This window comes from Tinamus guttatus, unplaced genomic scaffold, assembly GCF_059628265.1.
Source record: "Tinamus guttatus ecotype Peru unplaced genomic scaffold, ASM5962826v1 Tinamus_guttatus_pri_ptg000223l, whole genome shotgun sequence".
In the NCBI taxonomy this organism is placed as follows: Eukaryota; Metazoa; Chordata; class Aves; order Tinamiformes; family Tinamidae; genus Tinamus; species Tinamus guttatus.
In genome coordinates this window covers 501463-527340 of record NW_028288757.1, presented here as the reverse complement: position 1 = coordinate 527340, position 25878 = coordinate 501463, and the positions used below count along the sequence as shown (strand labels likewise).

Here is a 25878-nt window from a genome sequence, read left to right as displayed (position 1 = left end):
GCGCGGACCCCCCGCCAGCGCATATATAGAGCCCCCGGCGCCCCGGGCAGCGCCGAGCGACCCGCCGCCCTCCTGCCCGCCCGCCGCCCGCGCGGCCCCGGCCGGGTCTGCTGCTCGGCCCCCCGGCTGCCCCGTCCCGCTGTGCTCCGCTCCATGGGCTGCCCTGGGCACAGCCCCCCAGGAACATCTCCGTGGGCTGCCCTGGGCACAGCCCCCGCGGGCACCGTTCCATGGGCTTCCCATGCAGAGCCCTGCCGTGTGCACGGCCCCGGGGGCTGCCCCGTGCACCGTTCCCCTGTGTGCGGCCCCATGGGCTGCCCCGTGCACCGTTCCCCGTGCACCATTCTCCGTGCACGGCCCCGTGCATCGTTCCCCGTGCATGGCCCCGGGGGCTGCCCCGTGCACGGCCCCGTGGACCGTTCTCCCCTGCACGGCCCCATGGGCTGCCCCGTGCACCGTTCCCCGTGCACGGCCCCGTGGGCTGCCCTGTACACTGTTCCCCCGTGTGCAGCCCCGTGGGCTGCCCTGTGCACCGTTCTCCCCTGCACGGCCCCGTGGGCTGCCCTGTGCACTGGTCCCTGTGCACGGCCCCGTGGGCTGCCCCGTGCACCGTTCCCCGTGCACGGCCCCGTGGGCTGCCCTGTGCACTGGTCCCTGTGCACGGCCCCGTGGGCTGCCCCGTGCACCGTTCCCCGTGCACAGCCCCCCCAGCAGCTCCACGGGCTGCTCCAGGCACAGCCCTCTGTGCACGGTCCTGCGGGCTGCACCGTGCATGGCCCCCCCGGGCACGGCCCCCAGACACGGCCCCACGGGCTGCCCCACGTGCCATCCCCCTGTGCACGGCCCCGTGGGCTGCCCCACGCCCTGTCCTGCTGTGCACAGCCCCACGCGCCGTCCCCCATGCACATCTCCATGGGGTGCCCCGTCACCGTCCCCCCGTGCACCGCCCCCCCTGCCCAGCTCCACGGGCTGCAGCTCCTCAAGGCTTCGCAATTGCAGCGTTTCCCCCCAAACGGAGCCTGCACAGCCGCTGTGCACTGCAGGGCTTGGCTGTGCGGGCGGCACTGCCCTCAGCAGGGACCCCAGCAGGTCCCCAAAATGTCGCTGTCCCCGCAGCAGCCTCGCGGGTCACGGGGAAAGCCCTGCTCCCCTGCCAGCCTCGCTCTGCCCCTCGTCATTGCTCCGGTCCTGCCCGTTTGCTGCCCGGCTCGCAGGGATCCCCAGCGCGGGGCGGCACCAAGCCCCAGCCCTCGGCGCATCCGCACGCGCAGGTAGAACGTGTGGATGCATCGCCTGGGCTGTTTCCCAAATGCAGAACAAAATGCGTTCTTATTGACTTATTCTTATGTTCTTATTGACCGCTCCGTCGCTCCCAGCGCGGTGTGCTGAGGAGCGTTGCTGCCGCTCCTGCTGCTCCTCGGCACCCGGGCGAGTGGGGCTTCGCATCTTTGTGGCAGCCGGGTGATGCTTTATGATTCTTCTCTTCCAATTTGCATGCATTTTCATGCTTGTTCGGCATATTTCTATTTTAAGCTGCATTCGCTTCCTTCTGGAGCCGGTGCCTCGCTAAGCGCTGCGCCTCGCCTGGCTCCAGTGCATCAATCAGCTCCAACTGCTCCCGTTTTTGTGTTCCTATCCGAGCCCTCGGTTGGACCAGACATGGGTGCCTTGGTGTGGGGCTGAGCGCCGGCTCTCCGCTGTGTCCGCGTCACCTGCACCCGCTCCATGCACCTGCTCTGTGTATCCGGGACGTGCATGGGCTCTGGGATGTGCTCCTTGCAGGTGCACAAGGTCTGGGCTCTGCTCCCGGGATGTGCATGGGCTCCAGGATATACTCCCGGGATGTGCATGAGCTCCAAGATGTGCTCCTGGGATGTGCAGAGCTCCGGGATGTGCTCCTTGGATGTGCATGGGTTCCGGGATGTGTTCCTGGATGTGCACAAGCTCTGGGATGTGCTTCTGGGATGTGCAGAGCTCCGGGATGTGCTCCTTGGATGTGCATGGGCTCTGGGATGTGCTCCTGGGATGTGTACAAGTTCTGGGATGTGCTTCTAGGATGTGCAGAGCTCTGGGATCTGCTGCCGGGATGTGCACAAGCTCTGGGCTGTGCTCCCGGAATGTGCATGGGCTCCAGGATGTGCTCCTGGGATGTGCATGGACTCCAGGATGTGCTCCCAGGATGTGCACACGCTCCAGGATGTGCTCCTGGAATGCGCATGGGCTCCCGGGACGTGCAGGAGCAGCCGCTGCTGCCCGCGGCGCCGGTGCTCCGGGTGCTCCGGGTGCTCCGGGCTGCCCCATGGCGCCGGGGCCGCTCCGGGGCGGCAGCGCTGCCCTCCCCGCGCGGCCTCCCGGCGCCGCGGCCCGGCCCGCCCCGCGTGCTGAGCCAGGCGTTTCCCGGCGCTGCCGGCTCTCTGCCCGCGGGCTATAAAAGCCCGGCGGCGGCGCGGGGCCAGGTCAGCTCCCGGCCGCAGCGCTCGCCCCAGGTAGGTGCAGGGCCGGCACCACGTGCCGTGCGCGGGCGCAGGGAGCTGCGTGGCCGCAGCCTCCGCAGGGCGCAGGTGCCAGCGCAGCGTGTGGCCAGAGGTGCCGGCAGGAGGAGGACGCTGCTCGGGGGCTCCAACAGGGAGGCCGAGGGGGGATGCGCGTGGGCTCTGAGCATGCACGGCTGCCCCGAGGCAGCACCGAGGCCCCAGTGCAGCATGCACATGGAGCATGCAGTATGCAGCACACAGCAGCATGCAGCATGCACTACCACGCAGCGGGCAGCCGTGCAGCACGCTTAACAGAGCTGTTCTCCTGCAGCCTCCCCAGGCAGAGCCGCGATGACCCCGCACGGCAGGACGTCCTCCGGGCTCTGGAAGGTAGAGGCCGGAGCGCAGCCTCCCTGCTGCCCGGAGCCGCGGGGCACCGCGGGCATCCTCATCCCGGCCTCCCTCGGCAGATGGTGGTGTGGGACGAGCCCTCCTTCCAGGGCAGGAAACGGGAGTTCACGGCCGCCTGCGACAGCACCGCCGAGTGCGGCTTCGGCACCGTGCGCTCCTTCAAGATTGAGAGCGGGGCGTGAGTGCGGGGGCCAGAGGGGCCGGGGGTGCCCCTGCCCTGGGGGCTGCCCCCAGGGACGGGTGTGGGGCTGGGGACAGGGACTGGGGAGCATCCGCGGCGGTTGTCGCTGCACCGCACTGTGCTGCACCACAGCGTGCCATAGTGCACTGCAACACGCAGTGCTGCACTATGCTGTGCTGCACTGCACTGCACCGTGCAGTGCTGCACCGGGCTGTGCCATGCCACACTGTGCTATGTGCCCTGCTGCACCATGATGCGCTGCACCGCGCCATGCTGCACCGCACTGTGCTGCACCCTGCTGCACTGCATGGCGCCCTGCTGCACCATGATGTGCTGCACTGCAATGCACAATGCTGCGCCCAGCTGCACTGCATGGCGCCCTGCTGCACTGTGCCCTGCTGCAACCCTCGGCGCTGCACAGCTCACCGTGCTGCACCGCGCTGCGCTGCACCGCGCTGCGCTGACCCTCGCTCTGCCTGCAGCTGGGCAGGCTTCGAGCACAGCGGCTTCCAGGGGCAGCAGTTCGTGCTGGAGCGCGGCGAGTACCCGTGCTGGGAGGCGTGGAGCGGCAGCAACGCCTACCACGTGCCCAGGATGGGCTCCTTCCGGCCCATCGCCTGCGCCGTGAGTAGCAGCGCGGGGCGCCGGGGCGGGCGCTGCGGCGGGGAGCGGGCGCCGGTGCCAGCGGCTCTGCCCCCCGGGACCCCAGGACCGCCAGGACAGCCGCCTGGCGCTCTTCGAGCACGAGAACTTCCTGGGGCGCAAAGGGGAGCTGCGCGACGACTGCCCCTCGCTGCCCGCCCTGGGCTGGGCCGGCAGCGCCGTCGGCTCCTTCCTCGTCCGCTCGGGCGCGTGAGTACCCGGTGGGTGGGATGGCCCGGCTCGGCCCGGCTTGGCCCGGCCCGCACCGTGACGTGCTGCTCTGCCCCGCAGCTGGGTGGGCTCGCAGTACCCCGGCTACCGCGGCTTCCAGTACATCCTGGAGAGCGACAGCCACGCGGGGAGGTACCCGCACGTCCGGCACTGGGGCTCGCACGCGCAGACGGGGCAGATCCAGTCCCTGCGCAGGGTGCAGCACTGAGCGCCCGCCCGGCCGCGTCCCGCCGCGCCGGGGCACCGCGCTGCCGCGGGCGCTGCATCGCGCGGGAGCGCGGCTCAATAAAGGCTTCGTGTCCAGGGCGCAGGCTCTGCGTTGCAGCGCGCGGGACGGTGCTGGCGCTGCGCCCGGCGCTCGGCTGCGGCTGCAGCAGGGCCGAGGAGGACCCCGTGTGGCCGCGGCGAGCCCGGCCCCACTCGAGCCCTGGGAACGCTGCAGCGGCACCAGGCTGCAGCTGCGGCCCCGTGCGCCCTCCCACATCCCTGCACCCCATGCACATCCCTGCACCCCAGCGTGCCCTTGCACACCCCTGCATCCCCACACACCCGGGTACCCCCGTGCGCATCCCTGCACCCCAGCGTGCCCTTGCACACCCCTGCATCCCCGCACACCCGGGTACCCCTGTGCGCATCCCTGCATCCATGCACCCCCAGGCCACATATGAGCCTGTGCACCCTCGCACGCCCGTGCAGCCCATGCATCCCCGTGCAGCCCCGCTCGCTGCAGTGCCACGGGAGCTGGGCAGTGGCCAAGGGGCCCTGCTGGCACGCTGGTCTCCATCGGCACAGCGGGAGCGCTGGGGGAACGCGGAGCTATCGGGACCCCTTGACAAAACCATCTCCTTCAGCTCATGAGAAAATGGTGATTAACTGAAGCTGGAAATGTGGCAGGAAAGGAGCGGTCTGGGCAAGATTCTCACTGCAGAAGGACTCTGGAGAAATAGATGTTATTTAAATACCCCGTTGCTGCCATTTCCAAAAGAAAGACACGGGGGAGACAAGGCTTTCCGCAGGGAGGGAGCCTCCGTGCAGGAACGGAGGATTGGAACCGCGGACGGGAGGCAGGAGCAGCAGGTCCTGGGTGGCCGTGGCCGGGGCGCGTGGCCGGGCACGCGCGTGTGCAGGAGCCGCGTGCGGGGACGTGGGGACGCGGTGCCGGCAGCGGGGCTGCCCCTCTCCCTCCGCCCCGGGGCCCATCCTGCTGCCCTCTGCCCGTGGGGTCCCCTCGCCCCAGCCCGCGGCCGCTGTCCCTGTCCCTGTCCCCTGTCCCTGTCCCCTGTCCCTGTCCCCGCCATGTCGCGCAGGTGGCGGGTGGGTAATGGCGGCTCCGGCAGCAGCTGCCTCGCGGGGCACCCCTGGTGCCGCAGATGGGCCCATTATTCCCGGCTCTTCCCGGCTCCTCTTTCATCCCGAGGCGCTCGTCACCCGGGAGACGCTAATCACCCGGGCGACACTAATCACGGGGCGACACCGATCCCTGCAGCCCCTGCGTCCCCGCAGCCGCCGGGGCCTCCCGCCCGGCGCTGGGATTTGCGGGAGCCGCAGCGGGGCCGCGCCGGGGGCCGGGCGCGGGAGGAGCCTGCGCGGGCGCTGCCGCCGCGCCGCCCGCTGCAGAGCTGCAGCAGCGCGGAGTCACCATGGCCCTGCAGCCACCGCAGCCCTGCGGCCACCGCGGCCCTGCGGCCACCATGGCCCTGCAGCCACCGCAGCCCTGCGGCCACCGCGGCCCTGCAGCGGCCACCACACCCCGGCGGCGCCAGCCCCCGTGCCCGGTAAGCTCGTGCCCGCTCGCGCTCCCTCCAGCCGCTCGCTTGGGGTCGGGGCGGGGAGGATGAGGAGGATGAGGTGGGTGAGGGTGGCACCACCGCGCGGCTGTGGCCCCGATGCCGCCGCCATCCCCCCGCTCCCTGCAGCCCCACGGGTGTTTGCTGCACATACCCGGTTCGCATGCGGGCGGCACCAGCTCCCCCTTGTCCAGGGAGATCAGGTGGCCTCCCCGCTCTGGGCTCTGATTCCCTGCGCTCTTCCAGGCCACCCTGGGTGCAGCCCCGGCCCCATAGCCCCATTAACCGATGCACCGGCCCCGCGTGCCCCCGTTAACCAGAGCACCAGCTCCATAGCCCCGTTAACGGATGCACCGGCCCCGCGTGCCCCCGTTAACCAGAGCACTAGCCCCATTGCCCCGGTGCTGACGTACCGGCCCTGCAGCCCCTTTAACGGCTGCACCAGCCCCGTTAACCCCTGCAGCAGCCCTGCACCCCCGCTGATGCGCCGCTCCTCTGTGTTCTCCTTGCAGAAACCTCACCCCGGATAGGGCTCCAGGCAGGTAAATGGATTCTCGCCTCCTTGCCGTGCTCCCAGAAGGACATTTAGCCCAAACGCTGGTTCACCCCGCTCTCCTTCCCTACCCACCCTTTGTTCCCTGCTCCGTTCGTGATCTCACATAGGGGATTCAGCGCCTCCCGCAGCCGCTCTCGCTGCGAGGAGCGACCCCGGCAGAGCGACCCCGCGCCGCGGGAGCCATTTTCTGCGTCCCCGCTCCGCCACCCTTCCCTGTGCGGACACCCCCGGCGCCGGGAGCCCAGACACAATAGGGTTTTTTCAGCAGCTTCCCAGACTCGGGGGCGGCTCTGCCATCGCGGCGCTCCCCGGGGCTCGGGAAGGGCAGAGCCGCGGGCGCAGCGAGCGCTGCAGACAAAGGGCGGCAGCGCCCGGCCCCGCGCCGTGGGAATGCCCCGATCCGGGAGGTGCAAACCGGAGCCGTGCCGCCCTCCCCGCTGCTTCCCCTCCCGCTCCGGAGCCGTTTCCAGACCCGGTTTGGCCGAGCTGCTGGCCCGGCTGCTCCGTCCCGGGCCGTGCCGCTGCTGCCGATGCCGCCAAGGCTGCGTGCCCGGCGGCACCGAGCGCTCCTGCCAGGAGCTGCCGCTCCGCAGGGCACAGGGCGAGGGTCGGGCAGGCGCTGCCCCACAGAACGGGTTCTGTCCCCTCCTTTGTCCCCGTGCGGTGCCTCGCTATTGACGCAGCGGGGTGCACGCAGGAGCAGCGGCGTCGGCGGCGCCGTGCTGCCCGCCCCCGCTCCCACACTGCCCGCTCGGCCCAGCTGGAACCCGTTTCCATCCGCCCGCAGCATCTCCATGGCTGCTGCCGCGGGCACGGGCGTCCCCGCGCAGGCCCTGCTCCCTGCGGAGGAGCCGTCCTGCCCTGCAGCGCTCCGAGCCGCGGGAGGCTGCACCGCGGAGCTGGTGTTCCGCACGCAGCCATCGCTCCGCACGCAGCCATCGATCCACGCACAGCCCTCACTCCGCACACAGCCATCGCTCCGCACGCAGCCGGCGGCACCGCTGCTCTTGCCAGCGGCTATTGCGGAGGACGGAGCCTGCGCGCCCGGGCTGCTCCTCCTGGCCCGCTCTGGGACGCCAGGCAGAGCCGCGGTGCTCGCGGTGACGCTGGCGCGCGGCCAGGCCTGCGCTGCTGTGGACACGAGCGGGATCCGACTGCAGCCGCGGGCAGGACCCACAGCCCCGTCCCCGTGCGGCTGCCGCGAGCAGAAGGGCAGCGCGGAGCAGCCCCGCGCACTGCAGGGCCGGGCGTCCCCGCAGGGCCCGTGGGTGCCGGCCGGCACAGCCACCCTCCTCTCCCTGCTGCCGGCCCCACGGCTCCCCAGCAAGAGCCCCACAGGAGGGGACAGCGCAGGGACACGCCGGACACGGGAGGTTTTGCCCAAGCGCTGCTGGGTGCCGGGGTGGCACCAGGCACCTCCGGGGCACGGGACGAGGCCGCCAGCGGAAGGGCCCGCGTGTCCTTCCCTCTTGCTGCGTCGCTTGTTTTCTTTTGCAGCCGCCACTGACTGACCTGAGGTCTGTTCACACAGTCCCCGGTGGGGCCTCCGCGGAGAAGCAGCCAGACTGGAAGGGGGGCTCTTTGCAGCACCCACGTAGCTGCTGAAGTCAGGTAGGACCCTGGGATGAGGGGGAATCGGGAGCTCCGGGTGAAGCCGGGATTCGCTGCATCATCCCCGCGCTCTCCCCGCTCCTCCGGCCCCAGCGCAGGCGGCTGCGGCTCCCGGTGCGGCTCCTCCGCACGCCCTGCGCCCTTGCAGGCTCTGCCTGGATTCCGGCTGCGTCCCGGGGCCGCGGCCGACCCCGGCTCTGCCCGCGTGCGGGGCAGGTCCCGAGCGCCGCGCGGGGCTGGGGTGGGCAGCACGGCCCGGGTCTCACCGCCTCTCTCTGTTCCACAGCGCTGCCCCGCGGAGCCGGAGCAGCCGACACCGTCTGGGACACGGGCGGCCCCACGGCGGCCGCAGGGACGGGCCCAGCAGCGGCGGCGGCGCAGGAGGACGCGGGGCTGCGCAGGGTGCCCGGGCAGCCTCCCTGGCCATGCGGCACCGCGCGGGCGCAGAGCAGGGCGAGTGGCCGAGCGCCGCGGGACGGACGGGAGCTCTTCCCACCCGTGTCCACGTGGACGGGGGAAGGAGGGGAGAGGACGGGGCCGTGAGGCTTGCTCTGCCCCGCTGCTCCCCAGCCTCCAGGCACCCCCAGGGCTTTTCCAGGGATGCAGCAGCCAGAGCCCCAGGCTGTCCCTGCCCAGCTTGGGCCACTGCTCACCCGTCCTGCCCTGCCTGTCAGCAAAGTCTCGGTGCTTTTCCCTCCCGAACGGCTCTGCCAGCTCCGGGCAGGAGGAGGGACCCCCAGGGGCACTAATGCCCTCTGTCCCTTTTGGGAAACCGGCTGGTTTCTGGAGCAGCATGGAGCACCGTGAGGAGCACAGGCCTCGCTCCCCAAGCCCCGCGTGGCCGGGACGCGGGCGCTGTCACCCGGCGCACAGCGTGACAGCAGCGACCTGCTGCGCTGGGCACTGCGCCGAGGCGGAGAGCGGGTCAGGGCGGGAGCTGGGATGGAGAACCAGCCTGCTGGGAACGGGGACACGCAGCTGGAGGTGACGCAGGGACACAGGCTGCCCTGGGAGCCTTTTTCCAGCCCTGCATCGTGTCTCTGGGCACGGGGCAGAACCGGCTGCTTCCTGCTGCCTAGCAGCAAATTAGCGTGTGCGCTCGTTAGCTGGGATTGTCCTGGGGCACATCTGCCCCGGGAGCAGCAGCCGTGATGGAGACGGGACACGTTGTCAGTGCCCTGTTCCCTAGACACGGGGCTCTCCTCGGGAATCGCTCCCGTCTCCAGGAGGCAGCGGGAGCGCGGCGGGGCGCAGGGCAGCGTGTCCCCGGGCGCCCGGGCGCCCCTCGGCTGCAGCCGCTGCTCGCGGGGACGTCACTGGATGTGCTCGTCCGTCCCCTGCCCCTGCTCCTCACAGCTCCCACAGTGTCCCCAGCCCTGGGGCCTTGCAAAGCCGAGCCGAGGTCAGGGCACTGCCCGCACGGTCTCCTGTACCGGTACGGGGGCACCTGCAGTGGGGAGCACTCTGCTCGGGGTGGCTTGTGCCTTGGGAAGGCGGATGGCAGGGGTGGATTTTGTTCGGATAGCATGTTACCTTGCGCAGGTGAAATAACCTACTAACACATTCCCAAATCCTGACCCTGGCAAAATGCCTCCTACCACCGGGCCCTGCTGCAGTGCGAGCGCAGCAGCCCGGCCCCGGGAAGCTCTTTCTAACCGTGCAGCCGTGCATGCGCGTCCCGCTCCGTCACTAACGTACTAACCCCGGAGGAGCCCCCGGCGCTCCTGCTAGCGACGCTGCAACGCTCCGCGAGCCACTCGCAAATGAACTAACCAACTAACCGGCTCTAACGCATGCTCTACTAACCAGTCTCGTTTCACTTCCTACTAACCAGTGACAGCAAATAGTGTCTTTAAAGGGGAACGGAAAAGCGGGGTAAGTACAGGTGCAAAGTCACGGGCACGGCCGCATCGGCGGCAGAATCCACAGGCGGAGCGGGACGTGGCGGGCGGCAGAGCGGGGCCGGCTCCGCGTTCCGGAGGTGCCGGCTCCGCGTTCCGGAGGCGCCGGCTCCGCAGCCGCGGGCGGATTGGGGAGCAGCGCCGTCCCCCAGGGCCGTCCCACGCTCCGCATGTGGATTCTGTCCCTGACGAGGTGCCCTGACATGGTTTTATCAGCAGAAGCTTTTCAGTTCCTTTTTAAGCCAGTAGATCTCTCTCCGTTACTAACACGCTCCTCAACTGAATTAAACTAATCTGTGCTGCTTTTCTCCTCATTTACCTTCTAACACGTATGTTCTACAAGTAAGACGGATTATGCCATGCTTCTGTTTACTAACTGCCTGTACTAATCTTTCCTTACTTGTTTCTCTGTTGCTACTAACCAGAACTGTTTGCACTTTAACTTTCCGATGCTATTCACCATGACAATGAGCAAACGGCCTCCCCGGCCCTCGAGGTGCTCTGATTTGCAGTGCTGCTGACCACTCCATCTCCCTCTAAGCGCAGAGAAAAGGAAGAGCCTCCAGGTGTGTGTAGGGGGGAAGCTTTGAAAATTTCCCCATTGGCCTCTTGTTTCCAGAGAAATTTCCACAGGCCAAACGAAGCGAAGCTGCCGAGCGGAGGTACGATAGCGCGGGAGCCGTTAGGTCCCTGGTGACGATCGGTCCCTGCGGAGACGCTGCCACCGAAGGCAGTGACGTCTCCCGCAGCCCTCGGCCCGGCCGGGCTGCCCCGGGCCCCGCTCATCCGTACCTGGGAACGGCGCCCGCCGGCTCCGGGAATGGCTCTCGCTGGCTTTGGGAATGGCGCCCGCCGGCTCCTTGTCTCGCCCCTTCGTGGTGGGACCTTGCCGTGTGCCGAAAGCCGCTGCCTCGAGCGCGATCCCGACTAACAGCGGGAACCGAGGGCGGATCTAACCTTTTGCCGGTGCTTGCAGCGTTTCTGCAGCCCCAGCCCTGGCAGGGGACGGAGGGGAGGCGGGTGGTGACTGCCAGACCAGGGGCGCTCTGCTATCAGCTTGTCTGATGGAGTTAGGATGCTGCAAATGCCATCCTCGTCTTGAGGCCTTGCTTTTGCTGTCTGTCACTCTCTAATTTAGGTTAAACTTCCACTGTATTTACACTGATTCTGCTGGGGTTAGGCCGGATCTTGCAGCTTTATCTGCATTGCTTTAGCATGCAAACTAGAGCTATCTGGTTAAACATCATCACCATTAAGTGTTGGCTTCTAACAAGGCACTGCTGAGATTACTAACAGGACAAAACTAACCCTTGCATGCCCGGAGAAGGATGGTGCTCTGTGTTTCTAACCGCGCTTCGGTCCTCAGCACACCCGGCTCGTAAGGACACCCAGAGCACGGCAGCCAGCACCGGTGTGCGACACCTCTGTGCGCCCGGAGCTGCCATGCCGTGTCCGTGGGAGGATGGCACGGACCCTCCGCACCGCGGGGACGCCAGGGAAACGCTCTTCCCAGGCCATGGCCAGGGAAGGGGCCAGGACGGGGGCCGGGGCCTCCTCTCCGCCCGCACCGGAGGCAGGAGCCGGCGGGCAGGGGGTGATGGATGGTGATGGATCTGCCCGCACCCAGGCCCAGCTGCTCCCTTGTTCTCCATCCTCCTTCCCTTTCGCTGCGCTAACGAACCCTGCGCAAGGCCCTCCTGCCCTAAGCCCGTGTCCCCACGGGCTCGAGTCTAACACTAACCGCTCTGCTGCCTCTGTCGAACCGCGCGGATGAGAGGGGCCTCGGCCGCGCCGGGCTGCGCCTGCAGCCCAGTCTGTCTGGCCTCTGCTCCCGTTAACCGCTGCAGCCCCTTCCTTTCAGCCCGGCGCTCAGGGGGTCTTGCTGGGGTTCTCTCCTCTAACCTCGCTGCCTCCTTTCCATTAACAGCTCAGCCCGCACGCGGCACTGGGCACTTGCACCTGAACGTGGTCAGCATCCCCGGCCCACCCGACCTCGCCATAGGAACCCACTAACCACCCCCTGCCTCCTCAGCAAAGCTGGGACCGGAGGAATTTGGGGGCTGATGCTCCCGTGCTTACACAAAGACGGTGCCAGTCCCTGCCCCGGGAGGGGAGGTGCCGGGATGGAGGTCGGGCACAGGGAAGGAATGGGGATGAGGAGAGAGCCAGGACGGAGGGAGGCAGGAGGAGCAGCCGGCCCCAGGGCCCCCAGCCCAGGTGGGTGCAGCTGTGACCTGGCCAGCTTGTCCCCAACCCGCACCTGGGAGCGCTGATGGGACCAGGAGCTCCCCAGGGGCCCAAAGGGCAGGGTTCTGGGGCACAGGAATCTGCTCCCGTTTCTGCATCGCTTCCCTGCAGCTCCGACTCTGGAACGCCCCGTGCGCAGGCTCGGGGCAGCCTGGCAGGGCCCGCGGAGCCCCCGGGCCTGTCCTGGGGTCCCCGGTGCCGCGGGGCGGGCGCGGGGCCGCGCGCGGGGCCGCCGGCGCTGCCGGCTCTGCTGTACCCTGTGCTGTGAACACGGCGCGTCCCAACGCCCTGCGGTCTGGTGTGTGTGTGTGTGTGGGGCGGGAGGGCCGGCCGCGGCGACGGGGCCAGCGCTGCGCCCGCTCCCGCCCGGGCTGTCCCGGCCCTGGCACGTGGCAGGGACAAGTCCCAGCGGGGAAATGGGGCATCCCGAGGGAGCGGGGAGGGCGCTGGGGGGTCCTGGGGCTGCCCCAGGCCGGAGGGACGGGTGGGCAGCCCTCGCCAAGGCCGGGGAGCAGCCGGGGGGACAGAGATGCCGCTGCCATGCGGGGTGCCCCCCAGCAATGGGGTTTGCCCTGCACCATCCGGGGAGCGGTGCCACGGGGACGGAGCTGGTGTCACCTCCTCAGAGATGGTGTCACCTCCTCAGAGCGGGCAGAGGGGGGCAGACCGTTCCGGAGCCGCCCGCTCCCGCCGGGCTCCGTTCTGGGGATTTTGGGACACCGAGCCCCAAGGCGGGGGGGATCTCGGGGCCCAGCACGAAGCGCCCCGTGTCGCGCAGCCCTCCCGGCCCGGCAGGACGCGGCCCCGGGCCGGGATCCCGCCGGTGCCCGCGGCCGGGCCGGACCGGGGGAGGCGGCAGCAGATGGAGCTCGCGCGCCAGGAACGGCCGGCGCGGCCGGGCGGCTCCTCCCGGTTCCCCCCGGTTCCTCCCGGCCCGGCCGCTCCTCCCGGCTCCTCCCGGCTCCTCCCGGTTCCTCCCGGTTCCTCCCGGTTCCCCCCGGTTCCTCCCGGCTCCTCCCGGCTCCTCCCGGTTCCCCCCGGTTCCTCCCGGCCCGGCCGCTCCTCCCGGCTCCTCCCGGTTCCCCCCGGTTCCCCCCGGTTCCTCCCGGCTCCTCCCGGCTCTCCCGGCCCGGCCGCTCCTCCCGGTTCCTCCCGGCTCTCCCGGCCGCCCCGCCGCGGATCTCGCCGCTCCCCGCGCGCTGCCCGGTGCCCCCGCACCGGCACCAGCGGCGCTCGGATTCTCCTCGTCCCCGCTCCCGGCTCCAGCCCCGCGGCCCGGGGCTCTTCCCGCTCCGGCCGCTCCGTCCCGCGGCGCCTTCGCAGCCGCCGGGGACCTCGCACAGACCTCGCTGGTCCGAGGATCCCCCCGCGGCCTCCTGACCTCCCCTCATTAGCGAGGGGCGGGTGCTGCTAATTACAACCCTGGAGTCCCCACCCGCGCGTCCCTCCTGACGTGGTTCCCTCCTGGCTGCTCCTCCTCGGCACGGCGGGTCCCGCGGGGCTGGTGCTGGATCCCTGCAGGCGGACGAGGCAGCAGGAGCAGCGCGACCGCAGCCGTGTCCCCGTGTCCCCACGTCCCCGTGTCCCCACGTCCCCCGTGTCCCCACGTCCCCCATGTCCCCTTGTCTTTGTGTCCCCCAGCAGGGCTGCTGGCTCTTGGATCCCTCTGGCCTTGCTGTGTGCACTTCTTCTCCAGATGCTTACGACTATTTCATATCTTGCAGCAATGGAGCTGAAAACCATATGTGAAACGATGAATAAAGCTGCAGCTTAAGGCAGGAGATCCCTGGCACATCTTGGAGCAATTAAAATATCAGTTACAAACTTCCGAGCGTGCAAAGCTGCTGTCCTTTCTCCTCCTAGCTTCGTGCAACAAGGCGGCGGCTTTGGCGGGGTTGGGAAGCACAATAAACATTGAATTCCCACCCGAAGCACAGTGCGCGGTGGCGGGGCGGGCGCCAGCCCCGCGCTGGGCCGGACGGTGCCCGGTGCAGGGGGCCGCGCTCAGGAGCCCGAGCGCACACAGGGCCGCCCGGTCCATAATTAGATGCTAACTGTGTTTTCTCTACGTTGGGTGAGGGAAGGTCAGCGAGGCAGGACTGGAGTCAGCTTATTGTTATTATCAATCAATAACCTATTTATTTTCCAACACTCCTATTAACCCCGGCAAGCTGCTCGCCGCCTCCATCTGAAAGGGCTGCGCAGCCGCCTTGCTGAGTGGACAACTCTGATTGAAAACGCGGCGCTGCCCTGACCCCGGAGGCAGAATCCAATTAAAATCATTTTCATTTGTAGATTAATATTTTTTAGCATGTTCTACATTCCCTGCTTCAGCGTTTCGCCCAGGCACTGCTGCCTCATTACACAAGCCGCCCCTATCGATAGTGTCATGGGAAAATAATTACAATTAATTAGGCACCAAGACAATGGCATTGTCCTCAGGGGGAGGGGAGGAGGGAGGCAAAGTGCCTGGAGCCATCGCACCGTTTTCCCGGGGGGCCCCGCAGCGCCATCCTCATCCTCATCTTCATCCCGCACCGCTGGCGCATCCCGGTGTTCCTGCCAAGGCAGAGCGGAGCCGCGTCGGGGCGCGAGGTGCTGCCCTAATGGGATGATGAAGCTTGGCCTTAATGTAAAGTCCATTATTAATAACGTGACTTTGATAATAAAAAGATTGAGCCGAAGTTTATGGCAGGCTGCTGCCCTTGCGCGCGCAGCCGCCCTGCTCGCTATTCCTGGCGCTCGTTATCCCGCTGCCGCGCGCTCCTCAGCTGCTTAGCTCGCTCGCTGATTACTAACATCAAATTAACTCTGCAGAACGGATCTAATAAGCTTCCCGGTGGCTTCAAACCTCCTCGAAAATTGCTCTGATGTCTCCATGGGGCCCTATTAAAAAAAATTCTTCCCCTGTGACTACTGCACTCTTCGGGAGAGCAATGCGCAGGCTGGTGGCATGGGGACCCTGCAGCTGCCTGCTTGTTCGAGCCCCTGCATGCTCACACGTGTCCCTGCATGTTCACGTGTACCTGTGCATGTCCCTGCATGCTCACATGTGTCCCTGCATGCTCACATGTGTCCCTGCAGGCTCACACGTGTCCATGCATGTTCACGTGTACCTGTGCATGCCCCAGCACGCTCACATGTGTCCCTGCATGCTCATGTGGCCTGCATGCTCACACGTGTCCCTGCATGTTCACGTGTACCTGTGCATGCCCCTGCACGCTCACGCATGTCCCTGCACGCTAGCATGTGTCCCTGCATGCTCACATGTCCCTGCATGCTCACGTGTCCTTCATGCTCACGTGTCCTGCATGCTCTCATGTCCCTGCATGCTCACGTGTCCTGCATGCTCTCGTGTCCCTGCATGCTCACGTGTCCCTGCATGCTCACGTGTCCTGCATGCTCACGTGTCCCGCACGCTCACACGTGCTCGCCGCCCGCTCGTGGTGACGGTGCTCCCGGCAGGCCGGCGCTGCTGCAGCTCCTGGATCACGGCAGGGTTTGCCCATGGAAGCGGCTGCCTGAGCAGCCCTTTCAGCTTAACGACCTTTTTCAGTTGTGGAAAACAAACCAGCTTCCCGAAGGGAGCTTGGCAGGGGTTGTTTTGGAGGCGGTGACTGGGACAGCAGCCAGAGATTGGTGGCCGTGGGGACAGTTCAGTGCTCAGCGCTCGCGGAATGGTGCCCGGGGCCCAGTGCAGGGCGCGTGGTGCCCGGTGCCTGGTGCAGGGTGCGTGGTGCAGGGTGTGCAGTACTCGGTGCAGGGTGCCCGGTGCATGGTGCATGGTGCCCGGTGCAGGTGCGCTCGCTGTGGTGCACGACGGTTGATGCCGCTGGCAGCCGCTCGCATTGGCGTGGGGGTGGCTCCCTTGCAATTAGCCCTGATCAATATTTCAGCGGCTGCCGGCCCGCGCGGGGGTGCCTCCCGTGCAGGAATGTGCCGGGCGCTCCCCCTCCATCCCACCATCGCCATGGCAACGCCGTCAGCACCAGGAGCGAGCCGGGCGCGAGGGCTGCGGATGGCGCCGGGAAACGCGGCGGCGCCGGGGGGACAGAAACAGCCCCCAGGGCCCCCGGAGAGGGGCTGACGGCTCCGCTCGGGAGGCTGTTGGTCCCGGGGGGACACGGCGGGGCTCGGGATGCTGCAGTGCCCGCGATGCTGCAGTGTTTGGGATGCTGCACGAGCCGGGACACTGCGGTGCCTGGGATGCTGCGTGGGGTGTGCAACGTGCGGGGTGTGCAACACGCGGGGTGTGCAACATGCAGGGTGTGTAACGCGCAGGGTGTGCAACGTGTGGGGTGTGCAACACGCGGGGTGTGCAATGCGCAGGGTGTGTAACGTGCTGGGTGTGCAACGTGTGGGGTGTGCAACATGCGGGGTGTGCAACATGTGGGGTGTGCAACACGTGGGGTGTGCAACACGCAGGGTGTGCAACACACGGGGTGTGCAACGTGCAGGGTGTGCAAGGCGCAGGACACGCAAGCAGGCAGCACTGCAGCCTCCCAGGCCTCTCCCGCTCCGAGGGCTGCAAACCCCGGCGCCCAGCCCGTATTTCCTGCGCGCGGGCGAGGGCCTCTCTCCGCTCAGGCAGATTTAGCGGCAGCGCCGCAGGATTTGTGTGCCGGCTGCCGGGAGGGAGGGAGGGCGCCCGGCCCCGCTCCGACCCCCGGAGCGGCTCTCCGGGGAGGCAGCCCCGGCTCCCAGGCCTCGCTGCTCCGGGGCCCCGCGCGCCCGCGGCTCCCTCTGCCCGCCCGGCCCCGCCAGGTGCCAGGTTAATAATGGGGCATTTCGGGGTTTCAGCCAACTTTCCCCCAGAAAATATTTATACTGCACTCCCTTTTCCATTTCTTTTCAATTACTGCCGTGTCTGATCACCTCCCCAGCACTCGCCTCTTTAGCCATAAACACAGTTCCTATTATCTTTCCTCTTTCGGGGTATTTGCCCTTTGATTTAAACTGCATTTTCTCCCGGTTTCATCAGTCCTGGGCCTCTGCTGCTGTATATCTCCCTGTTTATCTACTTTCCAAGGGCCCGCTCTTATTTCTCCGGCCCTGATCAATACGGCTGCGGAGCCGCCTGGCAGCCCCTCGCCGGCTCCGCGGGCCGTTTTTCTTGGGGCCTTGTCCACTATTTCTTGCTAAGCTGCTGTCCCAGCCGCCCCGTTTCTCCCCAGGCTCCCGCGCCGGCCTTGGGGACGTTCTCGCCTGCCCCGTCCCGCTCGGCTCAGCCCTGGGGCTCCGGGGCCGCCCGCGCTGCTCTTCCCGGTGCCTTCGCGCCCGTCATTCCCAAAGCTCCCCCCGCGGCTCGCGGCCGTCGGGAGCGGCAGACGTGGGGCTCCCCGTGCTGCGTTTCCGCATCCTCCACGCAGGATTTCCTCGGATGCGGCTGCGGCCTCCAAAACACAACCGAGTTCTCCTGTCTCTTCCCCCAGAATGACCTTATTTACACACGTGCAAACAGCAGTAACAGCAGGTTAACCACAGCTCTTGTAACAACACTCTTCAAACACCCCTATTTCACGAGCTTCATCACTGAAATGGTTAATCTTTATTTTAGAGTTCTTTTCCTACCACGGAACAGGCAGATGGGCACCGAGCCGGGGCTCTGCCCGCACAGCCAGGCCTGGATCTCACCGAGTCGGGAGCGATAACACTACGTTTAGCTCAGTTCCAATTAATAGTATTTTAATGTTCCTACCTGAGAATCACTTACAGCTTAATTGATCTCGTTTGATCATCTAACCCGCAGGAGAAAAATGATCCGGTGCAAACACCGCCCCTTTCCTGACTGCAGCATCCCTGCCCTGAGCGGTACCCTGCATCCCTGCATCCCTGCATCCCTGCGGGCATCCCTGCTGTCCCTCCCTGCCCTCCACTCGCACCTCATTTACCCCAGCACAGGCTTAGTTTTCAGTAGAGATCTACGGAATTAGGAATCAGCAGAATAAGGACACGCTGCCCCTTTCCCGGCTCCTGGCGCTCCAGGGATGCTCCTTGGCGAGGGGTTGGGGCCTGGGCAGCTCCTGCTGCAGCAGGGGGGCCCTGAGCGATCGCCCTCCTCCCCTGTCACCCTGCACCATCGCTATGGAGATCACCCGCTAATCTCGGGGAGGTACCAACCGCTGATGAAATTCAATCTCATCTTCTCTCTGATTGTGATAATTTGCAACGAGCTAAGGAAGAGTGAGTTATTATTAAATGCAAATAAAAGTTAAATAATGCTGTTTGCGAGCTGCTCCGTGTAGCGCCGCCCGCATAAATCAGGAGGAGGTTTAGCCCAGGGCGATGCATCACTGCAGGCAGCTCCCGCCCCCGATCCCCAGCCCAGTGTCCAGGGCAGCCTGGGCCCTTAATTACCCTGCTGCTAACGAGGACAGCGATTGGCCTCATTGGGAAGCGGGGCTGGGTGCAGCATCGCTGCTGCTGCGGGGACGGGACGGGGTCCCCGCGCGTGTCCCGGGGTCTGCAGTGTCCGTGTGTCCCACCGAGGCAGCAGGAGTGCCCCGGGGCACCGCGGGGCTGCACGGCGGGGGCTCCTGCGGCAGGACAGGCCGCGTCCCCCGCAGTCCCCTCCCTGCACGCAGTGAAACCTCTCGTTAGTCCCGGGGGAAGGGGCCTGGTTTACTGCAGGCGCTGCAGGTAATTCTCTAATGGCTCCTCCACCATTACCCAGACACTGTTTTCAATCTCTTATCATATGTAATCCCTAATGATTCCTCCGTTATGTCCTGTTTTATTAAAGCGCCATTGAACTATAGCCTATTGATTTAGATTTCACAGACAATTGAAATTTAAATTGACTCCAAATTGAATGTCTCCATGCAATCTGTGTTCGGCACTAAAGATGGATAAAATGCTTCTATATTTGATAACAACTCACGGCAGCGGCGCGCTGCACTTCCGGGAGCGCGCGCCCCAGCGTCCCCAGCGCTGTGCGTGCGGGGCTCGCGTGGGGCTGCATGCACACGCAGGGCTCCGTGCATGCACAGGGCTCCATGCACACACAGGGCTGCATGCACACACGGAGCTCCATGCATGCACAGGGTTCCATGCACGTGCAGAGCTCCGTGCATGCACAGGGCTCCATGCATATGCAGGGTTCCATGTACACGCAGGGTTCCATGCATGCACAGGGTTCCATGCACGTGCAGAGCTCCGTGCATGCACAGGGCTCCATGCACATGCAGGGTTCCATGTACACGCAGGGTTCCATGCATGTGCAGGGCTCCATGCACACGCAGAGCTCGGTGCATGCACAGGGTTCCATGTACACGTGGGGCTCCATGCACACGCAGGGCTCTGTGCACATGGGGCTCCATGCACACACAGGGTTCCATGCACGCACAGGGCTCAATGCACACGTGGGGCTCCACGCACGTACAGGGCTCCATGCACGTGCAGATCTCCACGCACACGCGGGGCTCCACGCACGTGCAGATCTCCATGCACGTGCAGATCTCCATGCACACGCGGGGCTCCACGCACACGCGGGGCTCCACGCACGCACATTTTGAGAACGCGGCACCTTCCTGCTTGGAGACACTGGTGCTTACTCCGTGCTTCACGCTCCGTGCGGGAATGCTCCCCTGCTGCAGGAGGGTTTCCCAACATTCCCTCGCGTTTCCCACATCCCACCTGTGGCGCCAGCTGCTTTGCGGGGAGCCGTGGAGCGCCCGGAGCTCGCAGGACCACAGCAGCACCCAGCGGATCCCGCCGTGGGGATCGCCGGATCCCTATGGATACAGCAATCCCCGGCCAGCGCCGCCGCCTCGGCTCCTCCGACCAGAGCTGTCCCCAGCTCATCAGGTTACGGCGTTTTCCGGGGATGATAGACAGTAATTAAAACTAAGCTAATAACCTCCTCGCTCCTGACATTTCTACCGGGGTTTTGTTCACCATTATCTACATATAGATTAAAAATTGTAATTGGAGCAGAGATAGGGTTAGAAAAATCAACTGCCTTCCCACTGAGAGTTTGCTGCTGAGTGACACTTGGAAATTTTGTTTAATCTAAGAAAATTGAGTCGAAGGCAGGAAAGTTGAGTTGCCCCTAAGTTCCGCGCGGGCGGGCAGGGCCCGGGCCCACGATCTCCGCTGCTATTTACAGTGATTCTCATCCCAATCTATAGCGATCCATGATCACTATAGACACTTAATTATTACTGCAATAATTATTATAGCATGATATTAGTAATAGAGTAATGACAGCATTTATTTTAAACCATGACATATTAACTAAGCAGGGCAGTATTAATTGCAATGGTGAATTATCCTCATAGACACTATTTCAATTATTGTTTTGTCACTATTACGTTTATGACAGTAATAATTACATATCTAATACACTCATTATTGTTGGATATTTTCAGAATAAGTCTGAGTAAATGCCGCAATTAAGGGATAATGTTCCTGGAGGGGAGCTGAGGAGCAATAACCGGCTCTTGCGGCGGGTTTTTCGGCAGGGCAGAGCCGGGCCCCGGTCGCGCTGCGTCCCCCATGCCAGAGTGTCCTGAGCGCCCCCAGGGGCAGCTCCAGCCCCTTCCCGGGTTTCCCTTTTCCAAGGGCAGGTGTCGGCGCACGAGGCTGAGGAGACCTGGCTCTGTGCAACTCAATGCGTGGAACTCAATGCGTGCCGGCTCGGTGCAGCTCTGTGCATCCCAGCGCAGTGCAGCCTGCTGCATCCCAGCTCCATGCATCCTGGTTTGGTGCATCCCAGCACAGTGCAGCCTGCCGCATCCCAGCTCCATGCATCCTGGTTTGGTGCATCCCAGCACAGTGCAGCCTGCCGCATCCCAGCTCCATGCATCCTGGCTTGGTGCATCCCAGCACAGTGCAGCCTGCTGCATCCCAGCTCCATGCATCCTGGCTTGGTGCATCCCAGCTCCGTGCAGCCGGTACATCCAGCTCTGTGCATCCCAGCTCCGTGCAGCCGGTACATCCAGCTCGGTGCATCCCAGCTCCGTGCATCCCGGCTCGGTGCAGCCCCGGCCCGGCTCGGCACGTGCGTCCCCACACGGTGTCCCCCTTGGCCCGCGCTTCGGGCCGCGTGTCCCGCGCTGCCGCTCTCGGGGCAGGGGGAGCGGCGCTCTGCGGAGCGGGGACACCGCGGAGCCCGGCCGCGCCGCGCGCCCAAGGGGACCCGGCAGCCCCGTCCTGCGCCGCCCGTGTCCGTCACGTCGCCAGCAACGAGCGGCCTCGCGCTGCACGGGGGGCAGCTCAGTGCACGGAGCTGCCGCCCGCACCAGGGCCACGGGGACCGCGCGGCACCGGGAGCGCGGCCGCGTCCCCCTGCGCCGAGACCAACGAAACCATCGTCCCTTGCCAACGAGAAGGATCAGCCCCACACTGCACAGCACTGCATTTCTCAGCACTTTGCCTATGCAGTTTGTGCTGCCACATTTTCACACACTTTTTCAGCTCCATGGGGAAAGCGCTGGTGTATTTTTTCCTGAACAGAGCAGTAGCACGGAGCAGAGGGTGGCGGGTCGGAGACGCGGTGGGTTGGGGACGTGGCAGCGCGTGGGCCACACACAGGTGCCTGCAAAGCTTGAGTGACCGGGACCAGAGTCATATTTATGGACCCTAGCGAGACGGGGAAAGCCAGTACTGCGTGTCTGGTTCTTTCTATTCCACCCCTTCGTTTGTGCTCATTACCGCTTGACAGGACAGGGCTGGTCTTGCCAGGATGGCGTTTGGCTTCTCAGCTAACGACGAGGGATGATCCCACCGTTCCTGCCACTTACAGCCAAATTGCCCCGGGCGATCGCCCGATCAAATGCTCAAAGTGTTGCAGAGTAAATTGTCTAATAAAGCAATAAAGCAAGGGGCTTGCTAAATGATTTGTCTTTTAACTATTGTAATGGATTTTTTCTAGCATTGTTTTATGCTGGAATGCAAAAATTATTACAAGTAATTAGAGTCATTTCGATTCAAATCTCTGCTTGGGCTTGACATATTTTGCATACTTCCCCTGCACATAACAAGTCAGCTCATAAAAATGCAGGCAGCTCGCGAGCTTCGCCGCGCCGCCGAGAGCGCAGGTTGTCGAAAGCAGCGTAAAACTGCCCGGGCTTCAGCGCGGGGGGGCTGCACTGCGGAAATTTATCTTGCCTCGTTATGGAGGGGGGAGCGTGGGGCCGCAGGGCACGGGGAGACCCCCCTGCACCCGCAGCCGGGCTGCTGGCGCAGTCGATGTGCACTTGGTGTGCGCTCAGTGTGCGCTCGGTGCACGCTTGGTGCACGCTCAGTATGTGCTCGATGTGCACTCAGTGTGCACTTGGTGCGCGCTTGGTGTGTGCTTGGTGCACATTTGGTGTATGCTTGGTGCACACTCAGTGTGTGCTTGGCGCATGCTCTATGTGCGCTCGGTGTGTGCTCAGTGCACACTCGATGTGCTCTCGCTCTCGGTGCACGCTCGGTGCGTGCTCGGTGCATGCTCTGTGCACACTCGGTGTGTGTGCTCGGTGCACGCTCGCTGTGCACTCGGTGTTTGCTCAGCGCACACTCGGTGCGTGCTCAGTGTGTGTTCAGTGCACACTCGGTGCATGCTCGCTGTGCACTCGGTGTGTGCTTGGTACACACTCGGTGCACGCTCGGTGTGCGCTCAGTGTGTACTCGGTGCACACTCGGTGTACGCTCGCTGCGTGCTCGGTGCATGCTTGGTGCACGCTTGGTGTGTGTGCTCGGTGCATGCTCGCTGCACACTCGGTGTGTGCTTGGTACACACTCGGTGCACGCTCGGTGTCAGTGCACGCTCAGTGTGCCCTCAGTGAGCACATTCATCCACTCCAGCCCCACAGCGGCACCGCTGCTCGTGGGGCCCAGATGCCAGCACCTCCTGCACCTCTCGGGCTAGTTCTCGACTTAAAGCACTAATAATGCTTCATAAAAGTGTCTGACTACAGGGAGGTCTGTTATTAAACGCAATTACGGTACGGGTGCAGAGCGCTCATGGCCACATTCCTTGCAGGAGGAGGGGCAGCCCCTCTGGTGACACCAGTACACATGACATGGGGACGCCGCGGTGCCAGCTTCGTACCCGGCATGGACCTGGCTGCTCCGCAAGGGACCGTGTCCTCCTGCTGCAGCTCCCCGGCTCCCCAGACACCCGGGAAAGCTCCATGCCAGGCGCATGAAATGCCCATGGACACGGCCAGCGGCAGCAGCGCCGCCAGCCGGGGCCAGGCGGGCACTGGGCATGGGGACAGGGGTTCCCGATGGAAGGGGCCGGGGCCGGAGCAGCCGCGTCGCTGCCGGCAGAGCCGCCCTTCGGCCAGGACACACGACCCGGCCGGGCCCGAGGAAAAGCCCCGGTCACCCCGAGCAAACCCGGGTAACCGCGGCAGCGCCGGGAGCCCCGCGGGGCCGCGCGGAGCCGCCGCGGGGCTGACAGCTCCGATCCCGGAGCCGCGGCCCCATTAGCGCCAGCTCATCCGCATGGCCCGCGGGGAAGCCGCAGGCTGAAGGCTCCTCATTTACCGGCGCCGCGACGCCCGCGTGCGGGTGTTATCCGCCTGCGCGCGCTGGGGGCGGCCTCGGCCCTTCCTCCTGATTGCAATTAGGATTTGCAGCTGAAAAGAAAACCAGGAGTGTAAATGCAAAGGTGCTTGGGGGGAGGAACGGGGGCTGCCTAATTTCTACCAAGCGGCTGTGGTGGCCCCCAACCTGCCTGCTGCTGTTGCCACATCCCAACCGCCTCCGGCTCCTTCGGGACACAGCTCAGCAGCTGAGGGGGTGTGTGTGCACGGGTGTGCGCGGCTGTGCGTGTGTGCACGGGTGTGCGTGTGTGTGCATGGTGCTGCGGCTGTGCACAGGTGTGTGCATGGGTGTGCGTGGCTGTGCGTGTGTGTGCATGGTGCTGCGGCTGTGCACGGCCCTGCGGCTGTGCACGGGTGTGTGCATGGGTGTGTGCACGGGTGTGCATGTGTGTGCACGGCGCTGCGGCCGTGCAGGGCTTGCAGCGCTGCGCCCTCTCGATGCACACACACCTGCAGTGACAATCGGCACCTGCAGGGTCCCTGTGCAGCCCCTTGCTCTGCAGCCCAGTCCCTGCCGTGGGGACGCGGGGGAGACCGGGGCATCATCCCGGTCCCTCCTCCCGTGACGTGTGTTTGGTGAACATCTGTTGAACGCTTCCAAATGGAAAGACTTCCTCTTGGTTGAAAAATGGCTTTTTCTTTTTTTTTTTTTCCCTCCGAAACTGCTGAGAATGCAAAAATGGTGGCTTGCTCTCCCAAAGCACATGGTCCTTACCCGTCAGCTCCCGGACAGCTGGGGACGCGTGGCGGGGACGTCGCGGTGGGGATGCCCGTGGTGGGCACAGCCGGAGCCCTGCGCTGCCGCCCTCCGCGCCGGCGCCGCGCGAGGAGCGCCGGGATCCCGGGGACGTGTGTCAAGGGCAACATAGTGCATCCCACGGGGAAATATAGTTAGCACAGCTGCAAAACAGAATTTATTTCTTGTTTGCGATATCATTTTTAAAGTATGGCATAGGGAAAGCTTTAAAAATGAAATTATAGCGGGCAATAAAAAAGGCTCCTAGGCACTGTATTCAAATTATGCAACAGTAATATGCCGAGTTCATAAATAAACATCTCTTATTAACCCTTCTTGCAGCAAAATGGTGTTTTTCCCTTGAAATGAACAGTTGGAATGATTTGCCAGGGAAAAGCATCCGCGCACGACTGCAGGGCCAGGGCACGACTGCATCCGCGCGCGGGCGCCAGGGACCCGGCGCCGCCGCGGCACCTCGCGCAGCCTCCGTAATTCTCTTTAAAGTTACTGAGAAATGTATGCTTAATTATATTTGCATATGAAAAATAGGGCCTAATTAGCTTGATTGATTATTATTTTAACCTTAATGACATTTTGAGTATCTGTCCCCACTAATAGCAAATGTATCTCTAATAAATCACAAATTTTTATAGCACGGGCTATTGAGCTCCCCTTTGAAATACATTTTATTAATATACCAGAATGTATTGAAACTGAAACAAGTCAAACAACTGCTCATTTATTAAACCATTTAAATGTCACTTTTATACAAGAGTAATATTACAGGAAATACGTTCCTATGAAAGACATCTGTAGGCCAGGGATACTCAAAATATTAGTAATTTCAGTAAAATATATTAAGGAAATAAAAATTCAATTATGTCATTTACTGCCCTAAATAAATTTATATCGGCTAACATAAATGTTTTGAATTAGCGGTTGCACTTCCCTGCAAAGCCCCGGCCCGATCACCCTGCGCATCCTGCACGGCCGCGCTCCGGGCTCCGCTGGAAAACGTGCAGGAAACGGTGCCCGTTAATGGTGCCCGTTAATGGTGCCCGTTAATGGTGCCCGTTAATTGTGCCCGTTAATGGTACCTGTTAATGGTGCCCACTGCTCTCTGCCCTCCCGGCCGTCCGGGGAGGGCGCCGGGAGCCGCCGGGATTTGGGCATTCCGGAGACGTGGAGCAGGAGCTGCCCCGGAGCGGTCGCCCGCGGTCGCGATTGCTCCGCTCCGGCGGTGTCCCTGCCGTCAACGCCTTAATTAGAAATTAGGATAGTCACATTGGCATAAATTAAATCAGACTAAAGATGATTAACAAAGTAATGCAAGAAATCATTAAATTAAACCACTGTGCCAAGTCCACTGCTGATCTATCACAAATTTGGGCTGCTAATGAGGTCTTAATTAGTAAGTTAGGTCGAAATAACTCATGTCATTCACTTTGGAGAAGACACTTTTCTTCCATGAGGCGACGCAAATATATCAACTAATGGGGGTGTAAATAAATAACGGAGCAAACAGCATCCCCGCGTTACCCAAACGCTGCCGCGAGAGGGTCGC

General features: G+C 64.2%; 1 protein-coding gene across 1 annotated transcript; it reads left to right on the top strand.

Annotated features, from left to right (window-relative positions):
- The first annotated feature begins 2902 nt into the window (after window positions 1–2902).
- On the top strand, window positions 2903–4147 carry CRYBA4 (crystallin beta A4). Its single transcript, XM_088525048.1, has 4 exons — window positions 2903–3063; window positions 3549–3690; window positions 3776–3918; window positions 4000–4147. Exons 1-4 carry the CDS (start codon window positions 2945–2947, stop codon window positions 4145–4147), a joined length of 552 nt encoding a protein of 183 aa, XP_088381174.1. The 5' UTR covers window positions 2903–2944.
- The last annotated feature ends 21731 nt before the right edge of the window (window positions 4148–25878 follow it).

Excerpts from the sequence above, each read along its gene's own strand:
- CRYBA4 (XM_088525048.1), top strand. The coding sequence starts at position 2,945 with ATGGTGGTGTGGGACGAGCCCTCCTTCCAGGGCAGGAAACGGGAGTTC. Across the intron at positions 3,691-3,775 it reads TCCGGCCCATCGCCTGCGCC|GACCGCCAGGACAGCCGCCT; the intron begins GTGAGTAGCAGC and ends CCGGGACCCCAG. Across the intron at positions 3,919-3,999 it reads TTCCTCGTCCGCTCGGGCGC|CTGGGTGGGCTCGCAGTACC; the intron begins GTGAGTACCCGG and ends TCTGCCCCGCAG.